The sequence below is a fragment of the Hetaerina americana genome, unplaced genomic scaffold (assembly GCF_022747635.1).
Source record: "Hetaerina americana unplaced genomic scaffold, ioHetAmer1.1.p SCAF_2, whole genome shotgun sequence".
NCBI lineage: Eukaryota > Metazoa > Arthropoda > Insecta > Odonata > Calopterygidae > Hetaerina > Hetaerina americana.
The window spans coordinates 70,182,848-70,210,549 of record NW_027286763.1 but is presented as its reverse complement, the minus strand read 5'-3'; the positions used below and the strand labels follow the sequence as shown (position 1 = coordinate 70,210,549).

The following is a 27,702-nucleotide window of genomic DNA, read 5'->3' as shown; positions in this document are numbered from 1 at the left end:
ATGAATTTTTGCCAGAAGGCCAGACAGTAAACAAAGAGTATTATTTGGGCGTTATGAGACGTTTGCGTGAAGCAATTCGCCGAAAGAGACCAGAAATGTGGGCAGAAAACTCGTGGATTTTGCACCATGATAACGCACCGTCGCACAGTGCTATCATTATTCGTAATTTTTTGACGAAAAATGCAACAAATACCATCCAACAGCCACCGAATTCACCTGATTTGGCTCCCTGTGACTTCTTTCTGTTCAATCGAGTTAAAAAACCATTACGGGGGAACGCGTTTTAGCAGCCGAGAGGAAGTAATGGAAAAATCGCAGGAAGCACTGATGGACATACCGAAAACCGAATATAGAAAATGTTTCGAGGATTGGATCAAGCGCTGGCATAAGTGTGTTGCAGTCGATGGGGATTACTTTGAAGGGGACAATATAGATTTAGATGAATAAACTTGTATTTTTAATTTTCTGAATAAATTCCGGGAAATTTTTGATCAAGGTAGTAAGGCTACGATTGATGAATATATTGTGATATCAAATTAAAAAAAATATGGAATCGCAGTATACTTGTCTTACAATGGCCTGTGCGATGGAATGACACAATGTTAAACCGGAAGCGGTTTTATTTTCGCTGGCACCTGATAGGCATTAGACGATCGTGTACTTTTTAAATTCCTTCGTTTATTCATCAAATTTATTGAGTTTAACATTTCTTAAAAGTTCGAGGAATCCTCACAGTGAAAATAACTCCTACAAAAACGTGAAAATATTAAAAATCAATGATTAGTTAATGTACAAAATTCTTTCAATTTTCTTTGCAATTCTCTCGTTGCCCTCTCTAAACATTTGTTATGAATGGGGTATCACACAGGTAGAAACAAATAGAAACAGATGTCTCCCATTCTAGGAACTGCACTACAAGGACCATGCTGACATTTATGAGGTGTCCCTTAGATTCATGGCACATTGTTCTTGGAAACGGGAATCAATTAAAATATTGGTACGCAGACATCATGGTGGGCGGAAGAGTTATTATCAGCGCTCGGGAATCCCTTGCCATAAATTCCGGCCCGAGAAGAATTCACGAGGCGTCAGTCTGACTGATTACTAATGCAAAACATGAAGAGGAAATTTGTCCCTCATCCTTTAAGCTTAAAACTTGCGGGATGCGTCCGAACTCCAAACATCCTTGAGAAGAAACAATATAAGTATTGTGATTTATAGGTGATAGTACGGTATGAATGATTTCCAAACACTCTGAGCAATGCGTCACATTTTTTGATTCCCTCTGCTCGATACCCATTAACAATTTCACTGATTCTTTTCCAAAATTGGAGCCGAAATCAAATAAGTTGCCTGAATTAATTCATCTGGTGTTTCAAAAAGAGCATATCTCCCAGACGGTAAGAGTCTATAAAATAATGGAAAGAGAAAAAATCTACTGTGTGATAATGGCAACAGAAAAGAAAGAGCCTTAAAATCGACGGTGGCAGTACTTGAACGTTGAGCGACGGCGAAGAAGTCAATGTTTAAGCAAATGCTATACTAATATACTACTCAGGCCATATTTGTTTGCTCTTTTACAGCAGAAATTATTAGCATCTGCTTAAGACATGTACATATACAATGGTTTCACGAAAGCGAAAGCATACCTGTATTAATTCAACCCCTTGGCAAGCCCTCTCTCTCCCGACCTCGGAAAAAAATATTTCGGTCCACCGTATATAGCTAACGATTGGTCTTTAAATGCAATAAATGCATGTCGTAACATTTTAACTCAAAATTCAGATGACCAAGCCATACTCATAAGCAAGTACTTATTACGCATAGGTCAAAAGATAGAATTCCAGATGTATTTGTATCTTTTCATAAAAATGGAAATATTGGCGTCTCTTCTTTGAATTCGGTTGTATGAATTTATGAGTATTTAAACATTAACATTATAGAAAGAAGAAGTGTGAGTTATTGGCTATGAATGTTAAGTTAGGTTAATTCCTATAGCCAATAATAAGAAGGCTCCAATAACGTAATTTCGGCCAACCGATGACCATCAACGGGGACAGTAAGGGTTCAAAAGCGAGAAGACATCAGTACCGTCGCACTGTTCGATGTCAAGTTCCAAGTTTCTTAATATTGGCTATGGGAATTTATCTAACTACACATTAATATTACTCTTAATTAACCCAATAAGGTGGTGCATTTCCGTTCATGTTTTACCAGCATTACGTTTTGAAACCAATTTTCAATTCTTGTAAGGATGAAATTTTCCTCCGCTCACTTTTAGGTTCAAATATTTGAGCAGGATTTGAAAATGTTAAACAATCAGTAATTAATCAAAAGTAAGAAACATATGACAAAGAACATAGAAGGAAACTTTTGCAGTCAAATAGCTAAGAAATTATAATCAAATAAAAACCACACAACTTGGTTGTCAGAATAAAACAAAACAAGTAATAGTATGTTTTCAATTGATGATTATACCATGAGTCATTCCCAATTAATATACCTCTACTTCATAATCCATACAAAAAGTGTTACTTTCATCAGGGTAGAAGGTAAATTTTTTAAATCGTTGTTATGATAAACTGGGTAGCGTGTCAAGCTTATTAGAGGAAGTAGGCTGGCAATTACTCAGGGAGCGAAGGTTAGATAACAGACTAAATCTCTTAAATTAAATTAGTGATGCTGATGAAAATGAACTATTATCCCCATCGTACTACCGTAGGAGAGGTCATGTCAGTAAAATTATTGAGATTACGTGTAAAGCAGATAGATTTAATATGTCATGTTATCCCACGAACGATAAAGCATCTCAAAAACATCCGACCGCCCTAAGGGGAAAATATTTTTCTTCTTTCATTCTAAGTAGCCTAGTATGATGTATTGGCCTCATCTAAGTTTAATGGTTGCGCCTCTTATTACCTGCAGCTCCTCTGCGCATGGGCAGATATAGTTCTCCCAAGTGAAGAGAGGTAAAGCTAGCTTAGTTACAGTTGAGTATGTACCTATAGTTATCATGATCCACTTTATTTGAATAATTTAAGTTTTTATGTATTGCAACTAACAATTGTGAAGATCATAATTTGATGTTACATTCCTAGTGGTTTGTCACCCGCTTCCACACACCCTAGTGGTGGATGCAGGGTATTTGGTAGATGTCGATTAAACAGCAACTTAGGCAAATAATAATTTATTAGATACTAAAAATCAGCTCTCTAGGCGGGAGTAAACTTCGCACCTTTCCGTCTACCGACCAATTTATTTATGAATCAATTGCTTGGGCTCGGCACTGGAAGAAAAAAACGTCGACTGGATGCCAGGTATTGTTGAAATTAATCCTAACACGTCGTTACTTACTGCATATATAGATACCTATAGCTGTTATACATCACGGTACAGGATATCTAGGAAGACGATAAGAAAAATCTGAAGCAAAATCTCTGTCGCTTTTCAACTAAATTTGTATTTAGCATCCATTATTACATTAAGAATAAAAATTACAATTGGTTTATTCAGGTCAAGAACTTTTTTTTCAACTGTGATAAAATCTGAATATTTTTTTGCTCTTGCGAAGGACGAACTCGCGTATAATGTATCTTATTTGCAGCAGAAGCATTGGAGTTCACAAATGAAAAAATCGAATAATATGCAAGGTTGTACAGTATATTTTATTAGGTTTACGAAAATTTTATTTGCATTAAAAATGGAAGTACGAGTCTTTCCCATTTGGTATAAAGAAATAAAGATTATTTTTTAATGAAGAAAATTACCTCCTCCATAACAACCCACATCGACATTCAAGGGAATGGAAATCAGTCATGGAGGGTACAGGGCCATACTACTTCTGCAGTAGGATCATCCAACAGCCTCTTCACCAAGCAAATTGGTGTCATGAGGGTAGAGAGAGCGGGCTTCTTGAATGAAATATAATCACATGGACACTAATATCTTCTTTTCGCAATTGACGGGTCATTAAAGGAGGAATAGAAACAACGGGATGACGTGCGTTGCCCTCAAAGAGGGGCTCTCAGAACATCAGTTGGCGTCCGGTTCTGTTCACCCTCTCTTGTCCCCAGCGGAGCCGAGTCCTCTACCAGCGTCGGTCCTCCACCTCATTTGCCGTACACTGGCTTCACGAGGGTCCCAGAGCTCGACCCGGCGTTACTGGCGGCTTGGCTGGAGGTTAGAGTACCGGGGTATCGACCTTGGCCGAAAGAACCCGAGCTGCTGCTGGAGCTGGACCCGGAGCTGGACCCGGAACCTCCGAAGCCACCGCCGACTGAGGAAGAGCTGCTGCCGCTCTGGCTGGATGATCCAGAGAATCCACCGCGACCTCCAGAAAAGGAGCTACTGGAGCTGTCGCTCCTACTCCCGCTGAACGAGCCAGCATTAGGACCATGGCCAACAAGATGTCTCTGGTGAGGAGGGAAGAGGAAACTGCTGCGGACCACACGCCGTAAGGAATCTTCATCGCCTGGAACTGTGTCGCGACAGAGAAGAAGGCGAGAGTAAATTAGAATAGACGACAGTATCAATGACTGTAGAATTGACCATCTGCGCAGTTGCGCATCCAAAGCGAGACAAAAAGCCGGAAAAGGTGACCAAAGAGAACTTCGAGAAAGTGCTAAAGGGTATGCGTCATGTTTATCACAAGTTTTCATCACTAGAGCATGCTCGTAGATGCAGAAATTTTTAGTTATAATTCAAATTAATATCTTTGAAAAAATTGTTTGACAAATTCACAAATATCTTCAGTGAATGCCTGTTTACAGTTGGAAAATATTACTTGGAAGCATAGTAAATATTTTCCCTTTTTACTTTAACTTTGAACCCATACCATTTGAACCCATGTAATAAAGGTGGACGAGACCACTATATTAAACTTTACTTCAGGTTATAGAACTTCACCAAATAAATGGCAAAACATTTATTGGAAAAATACCTAAAAATCACACATGGGCAAAGTCTACATGTGCTGAATAAAAAATCAATCGTATTTCCATAAACTTCAATTTCTAGCCGTGTTGATTTCTTCATGCTATTGGAAGAATACTCCAAGAATAGAACAGAAACAAACTTCGCTGAAAAATAACTAATATATATTAATTGGTCGCGTTTTTTGCAACATTCCAGATATACGCCTTTTATTTTTTACGAGCGGCAAGTTATTGATTTCATCCTGCAAATGTAATTCTGATGAGCCTATAGCCTATTTCAAACTCTATCCAATTTAATAAAGCAAAATAAAATCATCGGAACCCACCGTGAAATACTCTCTCGGGCACTACCCGTGTCTTTCCAGACTTCCAAGATGGCAATTCCTTCGCTGCCCGGTTTTAAACTGTGTTTGGTATGTAATAAACTTCAGATTTGCCAATTAATGATATTTTAAACTGATTTCCTATTCATAGTGCGTGGTCAACCTTGGCCTTATTTCTTTTATTCATGACCTAATACTTTTTTGTTTTCGGAGGAGCAAATATTTAATTTTAGTTCACGAAAATGCAACCAAAAAACTCAAATATAAATGCCTATCTGAAATAATTGTAACTATCGAAAAATGAGCAACCGATTTTATCACAAAGTTGAATCGTATCCACTCATTTCACAATGACTATATTTGGAATTCCCATTAAATGTGTGTGTATTTAGGAATAATAAAGGTAAATTAGCACTTGAGGACCCAATGATTCAGCAACAAGGCTTATTAACCAAAACTGTAACTGCGATTAATTTTCACACACTGCAGCAATATATATATATATATATATATATATATATATATATATATATATATATATATATATATATATATATATATTCAAACACAAATTCTCGCCAAACGGTGAATAAATACTCATTTATATAGAAACAGATATAAGGAAAAGGGATAGGAACACACATAAAGGACGAACACAATGGAGGTGGGGAAGGCGGAACGGCCCACAAGAGTAAAAATATTTCCTTGACCGGGAGTCGAACACCGGATCTTTCCACTTGCCGGGCGGATGCTCTTAACCACTTGAGCTATCGAGGAAACGTGTATATATGTATATGTGTGTGTGTGTGTGCGTGTGTGCGTATAAATATTCAGACTCTATATATATATATATATATATATATATATATATATATATATATATAAATATATATGCATTTAAGTTTTAATTATATTTAGATACATTTTTAGAAATTAAATTATTTAAAAATGACAAATGAGTCTTAATTTAATTGCCTTCTTTCGACCAAACTAATAGAGATAATTATCCTTTAAGGTCCATCTATGGTGACCTATTAAACAGTATGAGATTTTCAGGTATTCGGTAACTTTAGACAAGCATCTATTTTCTGCCTTTTGCAAGCAGCAAAAAAAGATCTTCATAATTTTTTAGCCTACACAAACTTCTTTCAACTGATTTCATGATCTTATAAATTCTCAATTCTAATGACTCAATGGTTACGTGAAACAATTGCACCGTTACAAACGGAATACACAAGACAACAAGCCTTTTATGTGTCTTAATTACTCAGACAAGATTTCTTGGCAATGCTTTCGAGGCAAAAATTGCTGAATCGGAACAAAAAAGAATAAAGAAAAAAAATGGAATAACCTGAAATAATTTTCAAAGCAAGTGCGTAGCGCGGTAGTGATGGAATACGAAGTGAACGAGGAAACACGTGGCATACATGTATTTCCGGTTTTGCTAAAAAATAAAAAACGGTGAAACATTCCTGCGATGTTAAAGAATGATTTTCTTTTGATACATACAAAATATAATCATAAAAAGAAATATAAAAGTTGAATTATTCTTCTACGGAGAAAATCAATTTGTTAAAGGATTTCCTCAGCCGAAACTGGAAGACCTTATTCTGCCCTTCTTAGCGTCCAATTCTCAGCTATCAATCTAGGACAGATAAAATAACTTGCTAGACCCTACGATGCACGACAATAAAATTCGTAGTGGAATTAACTCAATTTCTTTCCATCTATTGTATGATTTCTCCCAGGTAATTCCTGTACCCAGAAAGCGGCACGATCTGGGTTTTTCTCTTTCTTCATGGTAGCTCGAGGATTCACAATTAGGGTTAATGCAGCCACGGTGTATTTTTCCACCAAGTGACCAGTATAAAGGGATGGCCAAATATTTTAAGATAGAAAAAATGCAAAACGAGGTCACCTTTCTCACACTTTTCACACTCACTTTCTTGGCTGAAGAACTGAACCCACCCATTATGAAACTTCAAAATAAATGCACGCCGGAACTATGGTCAGTCCCGTCTACACTGTGCAAAAATGTACATTGAGAGTGTTCTAAATATATAAAGAAACTTTGCATTTGTTCGTGACTTAATTGGACACGGGCACAATAAATTTCACTGCACTAAGTTTTAGTCATTAAATTAATAGTTTTAAATGAGTTTTGCCTCTAATACCACTCGAGAATTGATGCACTTAACAAAACGAGATTATTTTATTGCACGGAGTGCGTCTGGTTCCTACTCTATTAAGTTTAGATTAAATCATAAATTCCCCTTGTATTATGCGTACCAAAACTGGCCACGAAGTTACGTCTGAATTTCCTGATTTTGATAGGCGAGTTTTATTTTGCTAGATAAAATATTGAAAATATTCACGCGAAGGCTCCTACTTCACTAGCGCACGCAAATATTACATGGGTGAATAATTACCTGGAGTTGAAAGGACTAGCTGAGCTAAACAGCAGACAAGAAGCAGCACGCAAGACTTCATTTTCGGCAAATCGACGACCTTCTGCTTCAGATAACGAAGCTTTGTGGTCGAAAGGTTTTGTGGCGATGGACTTCTTCGGTAGTAAGCTTTGCTTCCGCCTCTCACGCACTCTGTGGAAACTGGCGTCTCTGGGACCCTCGAAGCTCGAGGAGCCGTATATATATATATATATCCTCCCCTGCCTTCACCCACGCTGACGCTGAGGTGGTGTGGGGGATCCGGCAATCGAGAAGAAGAACAGGTACGGCAAAAAAATAAGACTATAGTCTCACCACTTCAGCGAAGGAAATGTACACCCGCGGCCGCGAATCCTTGCGGGGGTAATTCCCCGCGGGAAGTCAAGCTACAACCCCCTTCCACCCCTGTTGCTTCCGCCGCAGAGAGAAGGGACTTCAACGGGTGAATGGGGGAGTGCGTAACCCCTTAGGAAATTTACTAGAGCCTCATAGCCCTCGGGGATCTCAAGTGTTTTCCGTCTTGGAAGTTTTCCGGTGCGCAAGGAACGAATCAGGGACTTCGTTATGGGAAGACCAAAGGTGAGGTAGGTGGTGGTGGTGGCGATGGCGAAGCCAATGTTTACACAGGGTGGAGTGGGGAGTCGGAGGGGGCTGTGTTGAAAACGGGGATCCTTCGCCTACCTCCGCTCTCCAGTCCTCTCCACCCCTCCCTGCCCCAATGACTCCTCTCTCCCCGTGCACTTCGCAACTGGGGATCTAAGTGGCCTAAGCAAACAGTGCTGCGAGTACCGCTCGCCTGAATGTGCGTCATTGTACACATTTTTTCATCCCTTCCACGTAAGAGCGAGTAAACTTAGAGCTATCTCGTGATTTGGTAACGAGGAGTATTTTTCAAACAATGATAGAATTAGTAAGAGGGGGTGGAGGGTGGTTAGAATGCGGCTGGCAAGCGTACATGAGTTCAATTAGAGTTGGTTGTCAGGATAGATTCTCAAATAGATTTGTTCTATATTTTCGATGCACAGGGATAACGTAACCATATGTATGCGTGCTAAGAGATATTTTAAACCGAAAACAGATACATTAACCAAGTAACCTCATTTATGAAGAAATAACGGTTATGGAGAATAATAAAGTAAATATTCGGGCAGAGAGAAAGGCTGATGATACATATGATGGAAGGGTGGAAGAAAGTTACAAAATAATAATCGGGGAACATAACAGGGTGGATTAGGGAGATATTGAGACACAAATGAGTGCCTAATTAGTGACAGAGGAGACAATGCTGGATGAGTGGGTAAAAGTAAATTATAAACTTTTTGAGCGGCATGAACGGTAGCAGTTGGTCATCGGAAGAAGGAAGTAATATTGCGAGCAAATATATCAGAGCAAGCACAGATTTTAGAGTAGGATAAACTATTCTCTAGCCACGAATACATGTAAAAACAGCCAGTAATTGTCTATAACATACCTCCAATTGTTGGATTACTAATGATCTAATATAATATTACTCGAAGAAGAAGTTAGGCTAAGTTAAGGCGCAAATGATGGATTTACTGGAAGATTGGGTGACTTTCTCGGTAATATATGACGAAAAAATATTTTGAAAGATTTTCAGTAAACCTTCGACGAGAATCTCGAAAATATTTTCATCCATAGAAGGGATTCGTCTTCAAACGTGGAGTTTTTGGACCTGCCAAAATACACAAGAAATATACTTGAAACTTTTAAATCAGTCTTATGAATCTTTAATTAATTGGTGCTAATAGGCATACCCTATAGGTATACCTTAATATCTTATTTATATGCATCTTTTAAAATCATTATTTTTGTTTCAGCTAACTAATCCATTGGGAAACTCACTGAAGAGGAAAATGAAATTATGAAACACTCGGGTGGGAATTACATCAACACACGAGATGATATTACATGGCGTCTCGTCGTCTGCTTTGTGTTTCCTGGTCATTGCACAAGAGCCATAAGCGGTTTTTTTATGGATCATTGATTAGGTGAATAGCTCTTCATTAAAACCATTGACGCATTCAGGACATAACTTAGTTATTAGAACATGACGTTAATTGTCACTTGTGAAATTAATGAAAGGAGAAAAGTCATGGCTAGGGAGTTTCATTGTAACACACAAACTTAGTACAATATCATAGTTCTTATATACTTCTACTACTCTATATTATAGAAGACGTCTGAGCTATTATACATTTTTTTAAGGAGTGAACTTTTCTCTTCCATTTAGGCGTACATTTTCAAGTGCTTCAGCACCACTGTTTCTTCACGTGAGCGTAGATAATATAGGTCGTGTGGCGCATTAAAAACCCCATTTTCTAATTGTTACATAAGTTTTAAATCTATAAAAGTTTTGTAACATTAGTGTTCTTGAATGCCTAATCATTAATTTATCATTCAAATAGTATAACAATCAATTAATGAAATATTTTACGGCTAATTCCTTTATTTATGTAGCGAAAAAGTTAATTGTCTCCAAATTTTCCTTAATTTTAGAAATAATATACCTCTTTTCATAATCAATATTGGTTTGAAGGAACCAGTTTTTATTTAATTGTAACTAATTTATTTATGAGACCATTTGCTAAAATATAAGAATACGATTAGTTACTGCCTAACCAAAGATATCAACCCAGAGTTTGGCTTTAAATATAAGGGCAGAACTATACCGCATTAAGTCCAGTGGCATGGATTATGAAACTCACTCATTCAGGGTCGAGACGGTCAGTTCGTTTCCCTGCGGTATCTGTAGTTTTCAAGGAAGTCCTGGTATCCGAAATATCACACACCTGGGTAAACCTGAGGCGTTCACGAGCGTCACCAGGTTTCAAACCCCGGGACTCCAGTAAATACCTTACCGCTCTACCCACTGGACTACCACGTCTCCTAAGATAACATATCACGACAAGGAAAAAATGTATTTGTCGACGTCAAATAAAATGAAAATTAATTGTGCCCGCCCAAGAAATCGGATTAGGGCTGATTACGCTGTCGATGATCATCAAGAATACAGGTTGGCTGATAGTTTAATTTCTCACAAGGAAGCTCGTGACCTTAGTCTCCCGAGTTCTCCTTAAAATAGTTTTCATTTCTTATACTCACTCATGTATAAAGTATTCACGCAAAAATAAGCACTTCAACAGAATAAATTCTTAATTTCTTCACGAATTGAAGGCCGTGACCATTTAGTACCTTTAAATCAAAATCAAGAACATGCAAAAATATCAATTATTGTATGTGCCCACGGTGGAATTCAAGTAGATTTATCTTTAAAATCAATCGCTGACAACAATACCCAATAAACTAACATCATGTGCATTTTTTCCCGAGTTTTCCAGTCCAGGGAGTTTGAAATTGAGCAAATGAATATTGCCGACTAACACTGTAGGGATCATTGCCTTGACCCTTAAGGAATTCTAGCCTGTATTTCCAATATATTCGTTTCATCGACGAAAAGTCAAACATTTCTAAGGTTTAAAATTTTTTTAAGATATCACTGCTTTTAGATCTATTATAGAGGTAAAATATTTGGCTTTAGGTAACTACACGAATGGCAGTGAAAAATTTAAATTATTTGAATTAGAAGTACAAAGTATGACCATGAATACAAAACTGGGCTAAATACCTCGACTCCATTTCTTTAGTTCCGTTCGTTTGACATGATAAAAACGGTTATTTATCGAATATTTCGTACTTTTCAACGTTTTATTCCGATAAGAAAAAATGGGTTTCCCCCAAATACTGTGAAAACAATGGACTCGTTTTCTTTAGATTCCAATCGATCAACAATTGAGAATCAGGCACTAAATTTTCATTCCATAGCTTTACTTGTATAAGCCCTTCTTTTTAGGGTAAAAGGCTCCCATACAGTCCATAGACCTTATATAGACCATACATATATATATACGATATAAATGTGGCAAATTTTGACAACAAAAGGCAGGGATGCGTCTTGAGAAATATGATACCTTCTTCATACGTTGCCGTCACGTGAATTGGGGTGCAAATTTAAAGCTTCCGCAAAATTCTGGCAAATAGAGAACACCAAAATCGCAGAAAATGGGCAAAGGATTGGAATGAAAGAGCTATAGTGTATAATTTTCTGGTCGGTGGAGCAGAATCATGGAAGATATGATTGCAAAATGCTCTCAAACGCGATGAAAAGGAAAAGAGATACTAGAATTTAAAAATTCAATCCAAGGGAAAGCAGAAATCAATGGGATTGTGGTCAAATATCAATCAAAGTATTGAAGACTTGCGGGGATGATGTTGTAACACAAGAGTCTAATCAATTGGTTTTGATCCAGGCTCTAGGTTAGAAAATGTTTTTAACGTCATAGCCGTTCCCTCTTTTTCCCTTCCCTTTTTTCCCTGTTCCCCTTCTTTTTTAAAAAAAGAGGAGAAATTTCTCTCAGGTTGCAAAAATGAGGCATCAAACCACGACGATCTAAACTCCATAACAAAATAGTGTGCCTAATAGTTCCTAGATTGACAAGAGCCAGTCTAGGAACAGTAAGAAAAGGAAGCTACGTGGTCAGTGTTACTGGATTGAAAAGCATACGCCGTATCAGTACTTATTCACAAGGATTACCATTGAAAACTGCATCCATTGAGCAAGAGCCTGAATTGTGTTGGCTATTGCAAGAGCATCAAACGTTACCGATAGATCGACGCGTCGAACCTTAGTCTTACTAGATCATGTAATTTAGCCTTCTTCGGAGATGAAATTGAATGTATCCCATTGAAAGTTTTGTGTTAGAGTGCGTCTTACAGGTTCCTCACTCTTGAAATTCCTATTGGTCACTATCAAAATTATAAATCTGTACTTAAAGCTTCACATATCAATACCGGGTTCCTCATCAATCAAAATTTTCGAAAGTACATACTTCACCGGGAAACCTTTGGTGGAAGTAAGCAAGATACTACGGAGAAAGCATTGATCGGAGCGCATTCTGCTGAGTAGAAAGAAACCGAAGAGTCTGAGTACGAGTCGCCGCAGGGAACTTTTCGCTGTGTGAGCTGTCATAGTCGTATGCCAGTTGTAAATTATACAAATGGGATCATACATATGTTCCGAGGAGTGAGACAGTCACATTAAGTGTAAATAATTCAGTTTTGACTAAATATGGGACGAAATTTATATAAATTTTGGAGTATTTTTCCCGTTTCATAGAGCTACTGCCGCATGTTCGGCTTATACGCCGAGAATTAAGACTACCATTTTAACCGTAAGACTTACAATGTTCCTCAAGTTTCTGGTGCAAATGTCCTCAAGGATATAGGTACCCTGCATTAGAATGAGAATCTAAGGGAAAAGTTTAAAATGAACCAGCCTGAGAGCTCCATCGTGAAATGATAAGAAAACAATTTGTCCCTTAAAAGTAGTGCAGTCCCTTGTAATGTTTGAGAAATGATGATGTAGATTAAGAGGAGGAACTAGGATGCATTAGCTGTATTCTCAAACTCGATATGTGTGAATTATTGTGCGCGACACTTTAAGTAGCACGTGGTAAAGGGTACTAGAATACAAAGTCCGTTCAAGTCATGAGGTAATTCAATATCTTTCTCGGGACTGATGGTAGATGGAAAGATGTGAATTGACTAAAAATATGCGGGGACGAATTAGCAGTCATTGAGATCTTCCCTCGGTGGCGGTGGGGTAATGTCCTCGCCTACCAACATCAAAGATCGTGGGTTCGATTCCCGCCTAGGTGGATTTCCCTCCATCTAGGGCTTGGTTGTATGTGATTGTCTGCAATATAATGTCTGTAATGTAGGGTTAGGTGGAAGAAGGAACTATTAGTCTCTACCTCGCCCAATTAAGTCGATAAATAAATGAGTAAATTTTTTTGAGAAAGGGCCAGACCGAGAGAGTCATGGAGTAATGTGGATGAACAACCTCAAGTCTAGGTGGGAATAAAAATTTCAGGATCACAATCACATGCAAAAAGAATGTATAAATTATGATAGAAACTGAAAAGGCACACAAGGATAGGTCAGTGCGGAAGATTTTGGTAATTGAGAGTAAGCTTATTTTCGTGACTCAATATCCGATTTTTCTTTACGCGGCAATTGTCTTTAAGTGTGTGGATAGTATTTACTCTAATCCACATGGATTCCTATCCATGTGGATTAGAGTAAATTCTGGACCTTACTGTGCGGTTTGAGGAGTCAGAAAAAGATGACAGAGAAATCTAAGTGGAATTAAAATATGGCTTTGGGAAAGAGTAGAGAAGAGGAATTAGGAGATGTGCTACTGAGGAGAATGTGTTAAGAATGAATAGGGAGAGAAAGATATCTTCGGGGGTAGGGGAGAAGAATCATACAGCGAAAAGGCAGGGGAAGAAAGAAACTGAAGAAGAGAGTTCGAAATGCTAACATTTGTCAATAAAAGAAAAAAGGAAAAGTAAAATTTTGGGAAGTATATGACGTCCGTCATGGAAAAGATTCACTGAAGTTCAGAGTTAGTCAACTTAGAGTTAGTGCGGCTAACTTTATGATTCTCTTAATAATGCAGTGCCATTTAATAGAAATTACAAAATGTAAAATACTGGCGAAGCTCTTACCACTTTCCCATTTCTGAAGAGCATATGTCTTCTATAAAAATGTAATTTTTCTTGTTTTTAGCAGATTTCTCATTCTTCCAAGCATGTAAGTACCTTCTGTGAAATATTACCTTGTGCACAACAAAAAATGAATACTGGAAGACAGTAGGTTTAGAAAAAGGCAGTGCTGGAAAGATTTTCGGTCCGGTAGCTTATAAATTTTTTCACATCAGATGATTAATTTGTTTCCGTTTATGATCGATTCAAAGCACTTTTCTGTCTTTGGGTCGGTAAATGACAATCGAGCCAGTCAGAATTGAATTCGCAACATCGTTCTTGCAGACAGGGAATTAAGATTATAAGAATACCGTTTGTTTGACCATATTATATAACCAAGATAAATGAATGATTTAATTAAACAAATAAAAATTGAAATTCATTTTGTTTTCTATGGACAGATACCATCATATTTCGACATCCGTACAATCACCTTCCATCGCACATATTTCCATGAGCTTTCCGTTTCCGTGAGGAATTATGAAAAAGTTCTCCTCAATTAAATAAACAATTAGGTCGTACGGGAAGTTGAAATTCCATAGTTTGAGAATCAAAATATCTAAATTTAAAATATTAACAATACAGGAAATCAGAGGAGGTAATTTGAGAAACCTGAAAACAAATCGTAATCACAATTTAATAAAAAATACTTCATGTACTTCAAATACTTCGTGGACTTCAATGAGTAATTATCTTTGATCTGGGGCACTCTTATTCAGAACCATATACATATTTCATAAATATGGAATAAAATCCCTATGTTGCCTATTCCAGATGTTAACGTTTACATTCATTACTTTCCTCATTTTCCAATAACAGCTGTTGCTCAGTAGCCATGGAATTTTAATCAATTCAAGCTCAATTAAAATTTTATGACCTATGTGAAACAACGAGAGCATCTTTGTTTTTCTTATTTACTGGGCTCCTTCAATAACTTTATTTTAAAAACTGTATTCAACTTCGAAATGCAGGATGATCTGATACGATTACAGCAATAGAGGGGAAAAGAAGGGCAGGCCGAGATGTCACTCTTTATTCCATACCTCTCGCCATTGCTCTTGTAAAGCACTTAATAATAACTGCAATCCAGCTGGCTTCAGCTTCGGAATGACTATTGTTCGATCATTAGTAATCCTAACTGAGTTAATCATCTCATTGTCAACAGTTATGATCAGCTCAAGGCCTTTACATGCTAGATTTGAAAGTTGTTAAAAGGTACCGGCGATAACGGAGGATCCTGTCTCACTTCCTTCCCAATTACTGCCCGTTCCAATTATGGCCCTTCAACCTTAATCTATGCGGCCTGATTCATAGAAATTGAACAAATTAATTTGTCAACTTTCTGACTTCTGAATCTGTCAACTTACTTTTTCTGACTCTTCGGTTTGCTATCCATTTTACATAAATTTGTATAGATAAGATATTGCATTGCTACATAGTTTAAACGTTGCATTGCAAATACATGTGTAGGTAATTTGTCTTTTGCTTGCATCAAATAATGTATAATATAAATCTTGGTTTAAAAGTTTACAATTTCAAAATTTGCAGCACTTAGGGCAAAACAAAAAATTATTTTATTTCATTTCAACATTTCGTACTGTAGTCACTGGTTAGTAATATTCGTATTTGCTAAAAAAATTTATTAAAAAATGTTTTTAGTTTCCCTTAAGTAATAAGTAGTAGTTGAACAATGATATTCCGTATTAACTGGTGCATGGGTAGACCATTAAATACTCGTACAAAATTTCAATGAAAAATATATATTTAGTCACAATACACGTATGCACGAGAGAGTTGTTTAGAGTAAGTAGAAAAGATATTTTTTGAGATGTGAGTTTAAATTGGAGTTTGGATATCCATTTCAATTACCACAATGTTATAATAACATCGTAGTTATAACTTTTGTTGCAGCAAAAACTATTCCAAAAGCTACCACAGGGGCGTGGGAGGGGGGAAGTGGAATGGGAGGGGAATGAAAAACAAACGAATGTAGCAATACTCATGGCAATGACGGTGAATTTTGGAACGCACTCAAAATCTTACTGTCATATTTTAATCCATTCTTAGTCTAATATTTAAGAGTTTTCTAGAATTTTATATTTCATTTTAATGTTGTTTAACGTTTTAACTTATAGCGTCCTTTAAAAGACGCTTTTGTTTACCTTTTGCTTGCCTCATCTTTTGCCAACATTTCATTATGCATACAAAAGATTACGTCTTTTATCCCTTTCCGACGATTCTCACCGTTTGCTAATGACTCAGCAAAGGCACAATGGCAACTCATGTGCGGGAAATCACCTGCATAGGTGCAAACAAGTTTTTCGTAGAATTGCTGTACATTTTTTTCTACAGTGAAACAAATAGTTACTATGCATAATACTAGTAGTAATTTTCAGGTGAACAAGTAACACTTGTTGATTTTTCTCTTTTGAACAGATAAAACTGCAACCTTTTTTTGCATTTTTCTCAACACTTCTCAAAATCAGGGATATGTTTTTTTTCAGTTATCAATCAATCAGCCATCGGAATGGCCGTCAGAAGATGATGTTGTATGAAGAGATATCCTAATGTTCATATTAATCAGCGACATAAATGCAAAATACATTTATTAATGAATGATCATGTAAGATAGCCAAGGTGGAAAGATTTCTACATCTAAGATGTAATATTTCAACTTAAGACTACGAAAATCAAATTAATAGCAAACGATATATACGTACATACAAAAGCTTTAAGTAAACGAATAGACACAGCATATTAGTGGTGCTGTTCGCACTAAATGACAGAATAATTCAGATCTTTTTCTCCCTAGGAAATGAAAGTATGCTATTATCTTAAAACAATTTATATGCCTAATACAGAGTCCGTCCAGTAAGTAACTTACGTTTTGAAATAAAATATGACCCTAGTCATAAGACGAAGTATTATTATAATATATATATATATATATATATATATATATATATATATATATATATATATATTTATATATATGTATATATATATATATGAAAGACACATTCATAAACTATTTTTCTACATAATTTCTGTTTAAATTGAGGCATTTATCATAACAATATACAAACTTTTCTCATTCCGTCTCTAAAGAAATCTGCCGCCTTACATTTTGACCACTTGTTTATATCAGTATGCAAGTATGCATCACTGTCAAAGCACCTGCAAAACCACCTCTAGCGAGAGATTCATAATCGTAAATCGTCAATTTTTAAAAACTTTTTCGTTCACTTCCACCGTCAATTCATCTGCCACAAGTCTAGGCCGACCCCTGCGGTCCTCGTCGTGAAAATTTATGCGGCAATTTTTAAATTGAATGCACCACTGCCTCACTCCACTTTCAGTAAAAACCTAATCGCAGTACACATTTCACAACTCGTGGGATTTCCCATTGCAGCGCACTTTTTAACAGTTCGCAGCAAGAGAAATAGAAGAACCAAAGCCTCAACACTACCAAGGCATAAACCAGAGACATTGGCGATTCTGCTCGGGCATAGGAGCCTCCTTCGTCGACCTAAGGTCAATGCTGCGATCATGCAGGACTCCCCTTAACCGATCTGGGGTCCATTGCATGGCGGTAGCGGCGAGCAAGGTAGCGGATAGGATACTCGACCACAGTAGGCCTTTTTTAGGATAGAGTGCAGGTCATTTAGTGGGTCGGTAACATCTGGGGCTAGCGCATTTAATATGCTTCATAAACATATATAAGTAACCGACAACACTGGCATTGATGTAGAAAGATATTTGACACGTACTTCTCCACAAAGGCGTCCAAAATTACAGTCAATCACAAATAAGGGCGTTATTCAAAATAAAAAAAATCGGGCCTTTGCTATTCTCGATTTTCGTTGACGATTTGAACCGCGCAGTGAAAAGTAAGATTAGGATGTTCGCGGATGACTCGGTGATCTATCGGGAGATATTTGGGATGAGGATAGTTTAATTCTAGCACAGGATCCAGATTGCATTACTAAATGGTGTTCTAAATGGGGATTTTCATTAAATCTTAAAAGATGTTCGGTGGTAAATTTCTTTCAAATATCAACGGGACTAGTTTTCAAATTAGCTCGAGTTGACCTAGAAGCAGTTGATACGGTGCTACATTCACTAAAGACCTTTGGGAAGTTCCTTGGGGGAAACACATACGTAAAGTCTGCGGGCAAGCATATACAAAATTGGAATTTATTGGAAGCATTGTCGGAAGAAGTGACTCCAAGGTAAGGCATCATTTAGAATATCAAGTAGCGTATGGGATCCGAGTGAAAAAGGCTTCATTCGGGGAATTGATAAGGTTCAACGCCGGGAAACCTGTTTCGTTAAAAACTCTTTACGATACAACGAAAAGCGTCACTGAAATGCTTATGGAGTTGGGGTGGGAATAAAGGTGGGAACAAGAAAAACGATTCAATGCTAAGTGCAACTTACTAAATAAATTCAGATCCGCATGTCTTATCACCGAGGTCTCGCAAATTATTCCCACTCCAACATATTGTTTGCATCATGTATACAACATTCGGGATATAGATGCCAGAACTAGAAGACTCAAGGACTCCTTCTCAGGGACAAAACGGGATAGCAACTGCAGGGTTATAGATTGCAAAAATTCCCCTTGCCACCCTCAGCGTCTAGGGAATAATTAGGTCTACTCAATTGCATACATTTTCTCTAACCTCGAGTGTGTTGTTGTAAAAACCCTTCTCGCATGACCGCATTAGAATGCCATTATATAGTGTAGTGCTCTTAACAATATTGCTTCATATGCTCAATCCGTATTTAAGTATTCTTCCAACCCTCGTCCCTATCGACGGGAGATCCTCCCGTTACCTGCAGCGTTTGGGTCACATTCCCTACCTTTATCCTTGGGGAGGAGAGTGTTTTATGTTCATGCGGTTGTGGAATTTCACCTTCTTACTTTTTATATTCTGGCTTGCGCGTTGCTGGATGGATTTCATGCTGTATCCTGGGGTGCAATTGTTTGTTGGTTTATGGTACATGTATTTGCACGAGTGTTGGAGGAAGGGATTTCCGCATGAGTGTGTGCGCCGCTGTGTGTAGTTTTGCATGTATGTGTTGATTTTGCATGTGGTATTGTTCCTTGTTACGGGTGGTGACCTAACACCCCCCACCACACGCCCTTGCGGCAGCTTGCGAGGTATTATGTAGATGTAGATGAATAAGCCTCCAACTCCACATATTTCCCTTCGTTCCGTCAAAAATGTGAAACAATTTTTTCCCTCTACCACACTGTACCAACATTCACTCCTCTATCAATCTTCAACGTTCGATTTACACTCTATATCTTTTTCACCCATTTATTCTACCTTCTAATCGCTCCCGACCACTTTCTCTCTTCCCCAAAGATTCTTGCACTTGATTTGTATTCATTTACGTCCCCGCCTGCCAACCCAGAGTTTGGGTTTGATTCCCGCCTAGGTGGATTTTCCTCAAACTAGGGCTTGGGTGCATATAATTGTAAGGCTTCCACCTAAGACTTCCACCTAAGGCTTTCACCTAAGGGTTAGGTGGAAGAAGAGACTATTAGTCTCAATCTTGCCCAACTAAGTTGATTAGTAAAGTTACAGAATACATACACACAACTACAAATGCAAACCATACAAATAATATGAACAAATAACTAATCTTTTCTTTGCGTTCTAACTTAAGGCCTTTGCCCCCTACTATTTTCAAATGGTTCAATACCAAAAGTAATTTTACTTTAATTGTCTTAAATAATTGTGTAATATATCTGTAAATGCAATATAAATTTAAATTTAGAATCAAGTTCGCAATTTTCATCAAATGCGCACATGTTAAAGGTGCGCATTGTAATATTATTTCGGTCTTGAAATAAATATGATGACTTTTTCAATCCTTTAATTTACTCACCCAATTCTGACAGGTCGCAGTAAAATGTATTATAATCTTTTTTAATGCTTATGTTTTGTTGTTATTTTTGATTTTTCATCAATTTCATGTGCTCAAAATAAGCAACGTAAATAATATTTTAGTGATGCGATTAGCCAGATACATGAACCACGGGGGCCACCAGCAGATACGAATCCCATTAATGGTTAATAACCACTAGTTTGCCCTGCTCGGCCAATTTGTTTTACACCTATCATTCCCATCCATCAATTCCCACCTATCAATGGCGTATAAATAGTTATGATATGTTGGGTTCACAGAATTCCGGAATTTAAAAATAGTAGGCCAGCATGACGTAAAAATGCAGGCTAAGTTTCTTTGTTCTGTAGTCATTTCTTGTTTGTTTTATCCTCCATAGGTGATCATCGCCATATAGCTGTTTATTTAATAATAGTTTAAAATGGTGCCTTCCTATCGTGCATTTGTAGTTAAGTGATGCCATTATATTCTCATTACAACATGAGAATTGCATTAGATAGCTACAAAATTGGTACCATGACTTCGTACACAGGCCCTGGAAGGCACTAGCTTACATGGTACTACATATGATTTGTAAATTTTCGGGAAAATAACAGCGCCGCTATTTCTTCTCAGCAAGGGGCCTTCCCATCTGGCCTGGCCCAAGTAGACTTCATCTTTTCCCCCAAACTCAAATTCACTTCGAAAGTAAGATTGTTTCGAACGACTGAAGATACTCAGGATAAATGGTAGAGGGTTCGACTTGTACTTCCGAAAGAGACTATAATAGCATAGGGGTGACAACTCCGTAGAGAGCTATGAGCCAATTCGGGAACCTAAACTTTCTGAACGGGCCTTGTATCCAAAATCGATTGGGGTGTCGGAAAATAATCCATTTCTGACTTTCTTTTCATAATTCTACGCCGTTCATTTGAAAGACGCGGATCGTTTCCCTGTGTTGATATGCCAATAAAAGGTCGTCCTCTATTTTTGAGGAGGAGTGCATGCCACCAAACACCTCATCAACATGAGAGCTCAAACACAAGGAAGACGACCACTAAATTCGACTCAAGTTGGAAAGGTGATGTTTTCTTGATGATCAATTATGAGTGAATTATTGATGGCTGCAGGTGAAATATTGTAATAAGAAGATTACTATAAGAATGGGTCGGATCACTCATGAGGTATTCATCTGTAATCAGGGTGAAGGAAATGGAACTAGGTTTAAGTGTAGTTTATAATTTTATTCCCCTTTTGCCCCGAATGCGTCTGCAGAAAGTTTTACGTGCCAATTTTTTGTCGCAGGAAACCGTTTTGAGATTATTCAGATTCAATTTATTGAAATATTTAATTCCGAGGACAAATGAGAAGTCACAGAAAAACCACGCGCGCATTAATTTAACCTTCAAAACATCTTGACCGTGAACAGTTGATCTGAACAACCGGAGACCTGTTTCGACCTCAACGCTGAGGGGATTAAAACTACAAAGCCGAAGCATGAGAATGAAAAAAAAATTATTCTCTGTTGCGCTTAAATTTTTAACAATCAATATAGCTGTCTTATGCCCAAATTTTGGACAAGAGAATTGTTTAAGTCTTCAATAGATATAATATTATACCGTGAAACATTTATTTTTGAAAAATTTGAACTGTGAAAGAAGGGACTTTGATTTTCCGCATAGAGTATTTTTATTGCGACCTAAGTTTCATTGCAGCGTAACATCTTTCGAAGATGTTACATTGTCACGAAACCTAGGTCGTAATAAAAATATTACTTTATAATAAAATAATGTGGGAAAGCAAAATCTCTTCTTCCATCATGAAGAATTTCCACCATGCTACGCCTAAAACTATGTCATTTTTTTAAATGCTGACCTGACAAAAACTATAGTATACATTTCGGAGAAAACTGCGTACGAATTTTAAGAGGACTTTTTTCTGTGCTTATATTCGTTGGTGAAAATGCAAGAGATTGAAGCTTCCATAGAACGTATCGCAGAGCCGTCATTGAGTAATATATCTTCCCATTATCTGTTCGTGATTCATCTATAATATTCTGTTAAACAACATTCATCAACGTTTAGTTGTAACAAAACACCACTAAAATCTCTTTAAACACCCCTTTTACGGTTTCAATAAAATATGAATACGGGTACAAAATACTATTGTGAATCATTTTTTTAAGTGAATGATTCGAAACATTTTTTTGCTATGTTAGGCCTTTTTAGTTACACGACCTTGCGTGAATAATAATATGAAGTTTCTTAAATAAAGTTCCAATATTATAATAGAATTTTCGGTTTGTATACAAGAAAAGATGAAGTCAGAAGGATGTGAAAATGACGGTATTTTCTTATGACGGTATTCTTCTACGGTATTTTTTACTCTACTAATTTATTCTTTACAACCATAAAAGCACGCTAGCATAAAGAGATTTCTCATGGTTGCCCACCAGAATCATTTCTCCATTTTTTCAGTTCATAAATGACACCCGATGTCAGTATGCCGAGTAAATTTTGAATAATTTATCTGTGAATAATCAATCGGCAGTTTTGAAATTTCTCTAACAGGTATGAAGGGGTGATGACTGCCTCACTTAATACTGTACATCTAAGAAAACATTCAAAGATTACATTAAGTATACCGGAATTCAATTGATTTTACACTTGTGTAAAATAATGAAAAGCTTATTTTCAATTTAACAGTATACAACTGTAGAGTAGTTAGATACAGTAGTATGTTAGATAAAGCTTAATTTTACATTTGAAAGCGTTTAACCAGGCAAGTAAGCCTGTAACTGTAATAGATGCTTCCACATACAGGTACTTCTTATCTCAACTGATTTCTCGAAAGATATGGAAAACATATTTCTTCTTTTTCATTTCTCTTTGCTGAGCCATTTTCTGAAAGGAGAAATAAGTAACTCAAATTTTTTCAAGTTACTTAAACTTACGGATATAAATTGTAACTCGATGTACTCCTTTTTATTTCTGACTGGTTGATGATCACTCATGGAAAAACGAAGTTCAATGATTCATTTTAAGAATGGGGTTGGTCATTTTCCGTTGATTCTATCATTCTCCATACTTCCTATCGTTACCACTGCTTAGTACTCCCACTTAATTTCCAAAATCTTATTTAGATTCAGATTTTAAGAGATATTTTTCCCTAAACCATTAGCACACGCGTAATGACATTTTCCCAAAGATGTACACGTTCCAACTATGGGCCTAATTGTACGGCGCAAGTGTAACTGTCAACACACGTAAATGAATACGAGAAAACGCATTGAGACTTGCCATAATAATCCTGACATTCGCATTATTTTATAATCCTGTTTACAGCAATAATAGATTGTAAAAACAAGAATCACCGCTCTCCATGCCCACGCAATGAGTATATCGAATTTTACGAAATAGGATATGCCGCTGAGGAAAATCAACCCAATCTTAGGATTAATCAAAGAAAAGATATGACCTGTGTTTTTATTTTTGGTCTCGAAAATGAAGTATACCGGCGGATTAAGAAGACGAGTGTAACAGGCTGTTTAGAGGTGTTAGCCTGGGAGCCGCTTAAGATGCGAAGAGAACAAGCGAGACTTTACGCAAGGTTCAGAACAAACGAATTAAAAATCCACAAAAGGAACTGTTAATGTCCCACATTATTACCTCGGTCAGACTACAAAGATTAGATAGCGGATATAGACTTCGATACAAATAGATTCAAATATTTGTTCTTTCCTCGAACAATCAAGAGTCATAATAGTTAGAAATCAAAGCCATTATAGACATAGTAAAGACATTGGATTTACGAGTCATGAAAAGATTAAGCACTGCGTAGACAAAGGTATATTTGCAGGTGAATATGCATGTGTATTTCACTTGATAGTATATGAATTTGCATGCATGAAGGTTTTTGCACAAATATATATATGCCTACGCCAATAGACATGCCCATGTGGGATTGTCATTAATTAATTGGTTTTGCATATGGCTTCATACTATTTTACGATTGGTGGCCTGACACCCCCCGCCACACCTCCCTGCTGCCATTTACGGGTCTTATGTTGATGTAGATGAGAAACTTACCTTCATCCTGCAAAGTAAATGTTGTATGAATAGGGATTTAAAACCAATTTTGCTTTTGTAAGTTTCAAGGCTTCGCAATTTGTTAAAACATACGTAAGTGTAATCAAGTAGACCTAGGATATATATGAACATGGACCATATCTCAACATTGTGACATGCGTTTGGTGAGGTCTCGAGGATTACTGGATTAAATAATATGTCTTTTAAAAATTAATGTAGCATGAGAAACTATCTACTAGGCTCTCTGCAAGATCATTTTCATCCAAAATTAGAATCGATTATTTGAATAAGTATAACAATATATTCCTGCAAACGTTAGCTGTTCTCATTATTTTTATATTCTCCTAGAAAATTTAAGATGGAGTCAATCCTTTTGAAAGGGATTTTGAATAGGTAAAATAATTGCATGGCCATTTGAAAAAAGTTTGTTAAAATAGAATAAAATTATGCAGAAACGTTTGAAAAAGGTAAAAGTTTCGCACTGTATTAATTGTTCCCAAGAAACAATTTGCCACTTTCAAGTATAGGATATCAAATGGAGAAATTATTCTACAAGAAGGAGCCCATTTATAATGAGTCAAAAGAACAATTGAGTGCATTCAGATTTGCATAAGCACGTGCAGATTCAGTACGTCATGATATCACTGAAAGTCAACCTAGGTTTAATAATGGTTTCCAAAGACGAAACACTAACCTTGGAAACCTAAATGATATCATTTTTTGATCTCATCACAATGATACGATTTGTTTGCCTTCTTCTTTTTAGTTGCGTCCTTATTTTATCCTCCCTTTAAGTAGCTGATTTTTATTCTCTTAAGATTTTCTTTGTAAACATTTTCACTGGGTAGGTTTTTTATTATAGGCTTTAATTACAAAGTAAGGTATAATTTCAACTACACATTAATCATATTTATTCATTTTTTAACTTTTCTATTAAAAAAATCATTCAATCTAAAGAACAGAAATTGTATGACTCATAAATTCATGCTTTTGTACGCCATACTAACCATGTGGTAAAGAGGAAGAGGGGGCCTTAATACTTGCCTAAATTCCTACAGAAATGAAAAACCTTTCGTCTTCACAAATACTTCTCCCATTTAATTTCAAATTTAGCTTCCTCCTTTACTAACCCACCAGCTTCAATTTTTACAGAAATTGAAATATGGAGCTCAAATAATAATTCATTATTCGGAGACTAATTATGCTATATCGTTCTCATGGGAAAGAAACCCTTCAAAAATTATGATGTGTTTCATACAGTGTGAATCTTAAACTAAAATATTAACCTATCCCAAAATTTGGTAGAGTCGTTGGATATTGGATACACGTCCTATAAATTACCTGCGTCATTTTTTCAGCCAAGTCTTTCCTCCTTCTCGCCATTCGATAGCTCCGTCGTCAGCGCCTCAGATACCACACTGGTTCACCTTGAACCTTCCTCCCGTGGCCAGCAGAGAGGAAAAGGACGTTGCGGTGACGGTGGGAAAAGCAAGAGCGGGTTGGCTGATTGCTTGGAATGAGGGAGGAGGGAGTGGAGGAGTTGGTGGGTGATTAGGAATGAAAGAGGGAGGAGAAATGTTGGAACAATCATCTTCCTTTCACCGCTAATTACTATTTCAAGCTATTATCGAAAAGCGGAAATTAGGGTACAGAAAGGTCTATGGAGTAATTTCAGGTAGTGTAAATGCATTCTAAACTAATTTTAATGACGTTCACCATGTCTACATTAAATGTTAATTGGAGCCATGAACAATAAACTGAAGAGTTAGCTTCAGTCACGTAGGAATTGGTGTATTTTGTGGACATCCAAATGCCATTTAGGTTTAAGGCATAACTTTATTTAATTGATGCATATTCAAATAAGTGCCAGAAATGGCACTTTTAACACATCATGTACTTAAGTAAATGCGACCATTTTCACCTTCACTTGGAATACTCCGGTAATAGTCTGAAATATGCATAACAATATATAGTAAGCCTGGCTAGGAGCCCGAGGGGCATGTTGAGCCCTCCGTCTCCTTGTTCACCTTTCCTATTCATTGAGATTCAAATTTCAGAATGTTACCAGAAGATTCCTTAGTAAGGTAAAGCTGGTCAAATTTATTTAACAAAATAGGCTGGAGAGCAAAATGGTTGTAATTGCTTTAAATACTCCAGAAATAATAATTACATGAATTGTTTGGCTTAAATTAATTTATTAAGAACACGTATGTGTCTTTAATTTGGTTGAATTATGTAGGGATTTATAGACCCTTCCACAAGAACTGTATTATAAGCAAAAGAAACAAGATCAAAGTTCATGACGATAATAATGCCATTGAAGCATGCTCAAATAGTTTACTGATAATTATTCATAACCAAAAAATACCTAGTACTTTACCATGGATCTTTATTTTTACTAATAACTGGTTTTTCCGTACTTGGTCAATTAAAATTAGGCGAATAAGCTAATGCCTCATTGCAGTCATACTGAACCTGAGCAATATCACGCCTTTTATACCAGAAATATATTATGACTTCTAAATAACAGATACGAGGTGCATTCAAGCCTTAAGGCCTCATAACTTTTTGTGATACTACTTACACCAGAAAGTTGATAGCTCTTCTACTTTTGGACGTAATTTCCCTGAAGACGTAGGCATTTTCTCCTCAATGCTGAGTACCATAATTCCATTACTTCTTCTGTAGGTGTCACTTTTTCAGATTGGAAATTGCTGATGATTTTCAGGTTCGTTCTCATACGACATCCAGCCTTCTGTGAACTATCGCACCCACGAACGCATATTTTCCAGATATACAGGGTATGTTTCAAAAGTAATGTAAATAAATTTCCCGGTTAACACGAAAACCGTATGTATCAATCAATATACAATAAAATTTGATGGGTTTTTAACAAAAAAAGTGGAGAAAAGAGGTTGATTAAACGCTTTTCTGGTATACCTCGGCGCCATTCAGAGTATTAAAAATTCTTTTAACTCTAGCAGCAGCTTCAATAACCACGTTGTCCAGTCAACCGAACATGTTTTGTATTTATGAAAAGTGTCCGCGCATTTTAATTATACTAATCACACATTTTTAGCCTCAATTATTTCCAATGAATGACTTAACATGATTTCTAGGTTTTTGGATACAGAACCAATTCGATCTCAAGATTCTTTTTTCTTCATTCAATTTCAGTGCTTATCTAAGCCTGATGAATATTTATTTAATTTCAAATTTCGCCTGAACTCAATGAATATTTATTTCCTTTTAGTTCTTGCCTGAACTTAATGCATATTTTACTTGCGCTCACGCACTATTGCAGCAATTAGCTCATTGATTTATGAACAGAAAGACTCCGACAGAAAATGTTCGAAGAATAGGGAATAGCTATAGAATCCTTCAGAAGC

At 36.7% G+C, this 27,702-nt stretch overlaps 1 protein-coding gene across 1 annotated transcript; it reads right to left on the bottom strand.

Annotated features, from left to right (window-relative positions):
• Positions 1-3,440: 3,440 nt before the first annotated feature.
• On the bottom strand, positions 3,441-7,900 carry LOC139687889 (uncharacterized protein DDB_G0282077-like). The gene is made up of 2 exons (XM_071585223.1): positions 7,687-7,900; positions 3,441-4,477 (listed from the first exon to the last, which is right to left on the bottom strand). The coding sequence occupies exons 1-2, from the start codon at positions 7,745-7,747 to the stop codon at positions 4,110-4,112; spliced, it is 429 nt and encodes a 142-aa protein (XP_071441324.1). The 5' UTR covers positions 7,748-7,900; the 3' UTR covers positions 3,441-4,109.
• Positions 7,901-27,702: the final 19,802 nt, after the last annotated feature.